Source organism: Pteropus vampyrus, unplaced genomic scaffold (assembly GCF_000151845.1).
Source record: "Pteropus vampyrus isolate Shadow unplaced genomic scaffold, Pvam_2.0 Scaffold74, whole genome shotgun sequence".
Taxonomy (NCBI): domain Eukaryota; kingdom Metazoa; phylum Chordata; class Mammalia; order Chiroptera; family Pteropodidae; genus Pteropus; species Pteropus vampyrus.
The window spans coordinates 4,602,530-4,605,708 of NW_011888855.1; the positions used below are offsets into that span (position 1 = coordinate 4,602,530).

The 3,179-nt window shown below is 56.7% G+C and overlaps 1 protein-coding gene across 1 annotated transcript; it reads right to left on the reverse strand.

The window, feature by feature from the left end:
• Positions 1-379: 379 nt before the first annotated feature.
• Positions 380-3,173, reverse strand: SHROOM1 (shroom family member 1). The gene is made up of 7 exons (XM_023531911.1): positions 3,086-3,173; positions 2,938-2,993; positions 2,502-2,711; positions 1,741-2,304; positions 1,514-1,652; positions 1,132-1,404; positions 380-1,049 (listed from the first exon to the last, which is right to left on the reverse strand). Exons 1-7 carry the CDS (start codon positions 3,098-3,100, stop codon positions 717-719), a joined length of 1,590 nt encoding a protein of 529 aa, XP_023387679.1. The 5' UTR covers positions 3,101-3,173; the 3' UTR covers positions 380-716.
• Positions 3,174-3,179: the final 6 nt, after the last annotated feature.

Here is a 3,179-nt window from a genome sequence, read left to right on the forward strand (position 1 = left end):
TGAATGTCCCCAAATGTCTGAGTGTACTGAACCCATTTTCCACTTGGAGAATTTCTCTATCCTCTGAGTCTTGAAGGGAGGGAGTACCCCACTTCAGCTACTGAAATTGGGGGCTTTGGTAAAACTAGCAAAGGAGACCTGGATCAGCCAATCAGGTCTTGGCTTTTGTGGGACTGATGCAGTCACCAGAACAGTTAAGGATACTGATAGCAGTGAAGTTGAGAGACAAGCCTTCCTTCCATCTCTCTTATTTTCAAGCCTGGTTTTCCAGTCTTCCTAGCACTTCCTCAAGCAAATCTCTCTTCTTCTGGTCAGGCAGGGGTGGTGTCTGTAGTCTGTAAACAAGATCCCTCCCCCAAACTATGTTCCAGGTGACATACACACTTCTCACATCAATTTTTATTGAGGAAAAAAAGAGGCTGTCTTGCATAAACCGAAGTGCTCCTCTGACTTGTCTCCCCTCTCTCCAACCAACCCTGACCCAGTCCCTCTCTCATCACAAAAGGGAGGAACACTACAGCTTTAAAAATCCATAAATTAATTACCGAATACCCATAAGACTTGGGTAAGGCCACATGACAACATTTGGAAGTATCTTGGAAAGGCCAGGCCTGGGTCACCCCCACTACAAGGGAAGAGCACCGAATAAGCCAGCGTCATCCCCAGTTGCCTGGGTGAGAGGCAGGAGCAATGCTCCCCACCTGCACCGCCTGTACCTAATTGAGGGGAGGGGTGAAGGGCGGTTTATCAAGAGGACGGGTCCCTGGGGACCAGGATGGTCTGGGAGATGGTGGGCGATGGCCAAGATCGCTCCTGACAACGTCCAGCTGGTCCTGAAGGAGCCGGACCCGCTCGTCCAGGCTGCGCTGCTGGGCCAAGACGGCGGCCTTGCCGGCCAGTAGGGCACAATAGGCGTGCAGCTCCCGGGCGGGCAGTGCCTGCACCAGCACCTCTCGCAGGGCCCGCTCTCGGCGCGCCACATGCTCCTTCAGCTCCCTGGCGTCCTCCTGCTGCCGCTGAAGAAGCCCAAGTCGCTGTAGCAGAGAGGCCTGGAGCCACAGGGAGAGGGCGACGGTGACTGGGGCGAGCGCGCCTCACCGCCCGGCTCTCCTGCAGCCTGAACCCCTTTACCTGCTCATCAGGGTCGCTGTCTGCGGCTGTCTGGGCCAGGGCGCGGCGCACGCGGACCAGGCGACTGCTCAGCAGCAGCAGGAGGCCAAGTACGCGCTCCAGGTCGGCCATGAACCGGCTGAACCGCTCTAGCTCGCGGGGTGCACAGGCCTGGCCTACTGCGACCTCCAGGGCAGCCCCGCGCCTGGCCCAGGCCTGGGCTGCCCGCTGCAGCTGCTCCTGCTCGGCCTGAAGTTCCCACAGCATCTTCTGGAGGAGATGTGATAGCTCCACCTGCAGGAAGGGCGTGGGCATTTAAAGCTAGGGCTAGGCCCCTGACTTCTCAGTCCAGACTCTGTGCTCTCTTGTCCTACTCAGCCTTCATTAGCCCCACCACACTCACTTTTTTAGCTTGGATGCTATTTGGCTCATGGAGACCCTGGCCACATGGCTGGTCAGGTACAGGGTGGGTGGTAAGGTTTTCAGGACTTATATCCTCTTGAGAAGTTGGCAGGAGCTGGGTGGAGCTAATTAGATTGGACCTGGGGACAAAGCCAGAGCTCCCTGGGTTGTTCTGCTCCAGACTGCAGGGACTTAGAATCCCCTGAGTCCCTGGGGCCCCTCACTCACCATGGCTCAGAAGTACCAGCACCCTCCTCTCCAGCCTCCCCACAGGCTGGCCTCATTGCAGCCCAGACCTCAGCTGAAGGAATCAGCCCATCCAGCAGGTCCAGTGGTGGCTCTGGGCTGGGATAGGAGGCGAGAGTGTCACTCAAAGAGGGGTCCAGTCTGGCCAGCTCCTGAACCAGCTCCTCAAGGCGTGGACTGGGCCAAGTTGACCTGGAACCAGGCTGGCCAGTGCCCCAAACCAGGGCAGTGTCATCAGGAGGCCCTGGGGTATCATTGCCTGGAAGTCCCAGGGCATCAACTGAGAGAGGTTTGAGGGGTTCGCTTTCTGCAGCTGCAGGGGGGTCAGTCGTCAGCAGTCCAATGGAGTCAATGGTACCATTTGCAGTACTAGGGGGGATACAGCATGTGGGCCTGGAGACACCCACAAAACCGTTTACCCCCTGGCAGCAGTTATCTGCCCCTGCAATCTCTGGATGCTCATGGAGGGGACACTCTGGGGGAACCGTAGGCTGGTCAGGCATTTGGCCCAAGTCAGTTCCATACTGTGGTTCAGAGGCATGGACACTAGAAGTGGAAGAGACACCGAATCAGAAAAAGCTCTGGCCAAAAACAGGTGGTGGTCTGCAAGGGCCACCTGCCCCCAGCCCATCACCCAAGCTCCCAGGCTCCAGCTAGGAGAGGGTTCCCTGACCCTCCAGCATTTTGCAGCTATATGTGGGAAGGAGGTGTCACACTCTGCTTGGAAGCAAGATGGAATTCACCTGGTTGGGAGGCCCAGAGGAGAAGGGGAGTCTGGAGGTGATCTCATTCTAACCAGCGGAGTTTCCTCTAAGAAAACTTCATCATCGGGAAGGGAGGGGAGCCGAGCAGACACAATGCAGGTCTCTGGAACCTTCTGCTCACAATCAATGGGACTGCTCTGGGGGCCCTCTGTAGGATACTCCACTGCAGCTTCCTTCCGAGTCAGGAACCTGGAGGCAGAGACCCTACAGTGACCACCACAGTGATCAGGAAGGAAGCTCTTGGTGCTGCACCAGAGAGACAGTAAGTATTAGGAGGTGGGGAGAAGTAGGGGATGTGGTCTGCAAAAGACAGAGTCAGAAGGCTCAGGATGAGGATAAGTGGGAGGCCCTAGACTTTTTTGGGCAGGAGCTATGAACAAGCTTCCTCCTAAGAGTGATGATCCATGTCTCTCACCTGGAATGTTTGGTCTGAAACAATGGTGTGGGGGGTTCTGCTCCTTGGGGAACAGCCTGGAAAGGCAAATAGTTGGATGAAATGTGGTTCAAGTTTTCAGTCTCCCAGATGGCCCCCACCCCAAGCCTGCAGCCCTTCCCTTCCATACCTGGACGATGGGCATAGCCCCTCCAGAACCTCCGCAGGAACCCAAGGCTTCCCCTGAAGCGCTCTGACTCCTGCGAGCGGGCCTGTAGGTGTTG

Bases quoted from the DNA above. Each gene is read 5' to 3' on its own strand.
- SHROOM1 (XM_023531911.1), bottom strand. The intron at 1,405-1,513 runs GTGAGTGTGGTG...CCCTTCCTGCAG, and splicing joins ATAGCATCCAAGCTAAAAAA to GTGGAGCTATCACATCTCCT. The intron at 1,050-1,131 runs GTAAAGGGGTTC...CTGTGGCTCCAG, and splicing joins ACAGCGACCCTGATGAGCAG to GCCTCTCTGCTACAGCGACT.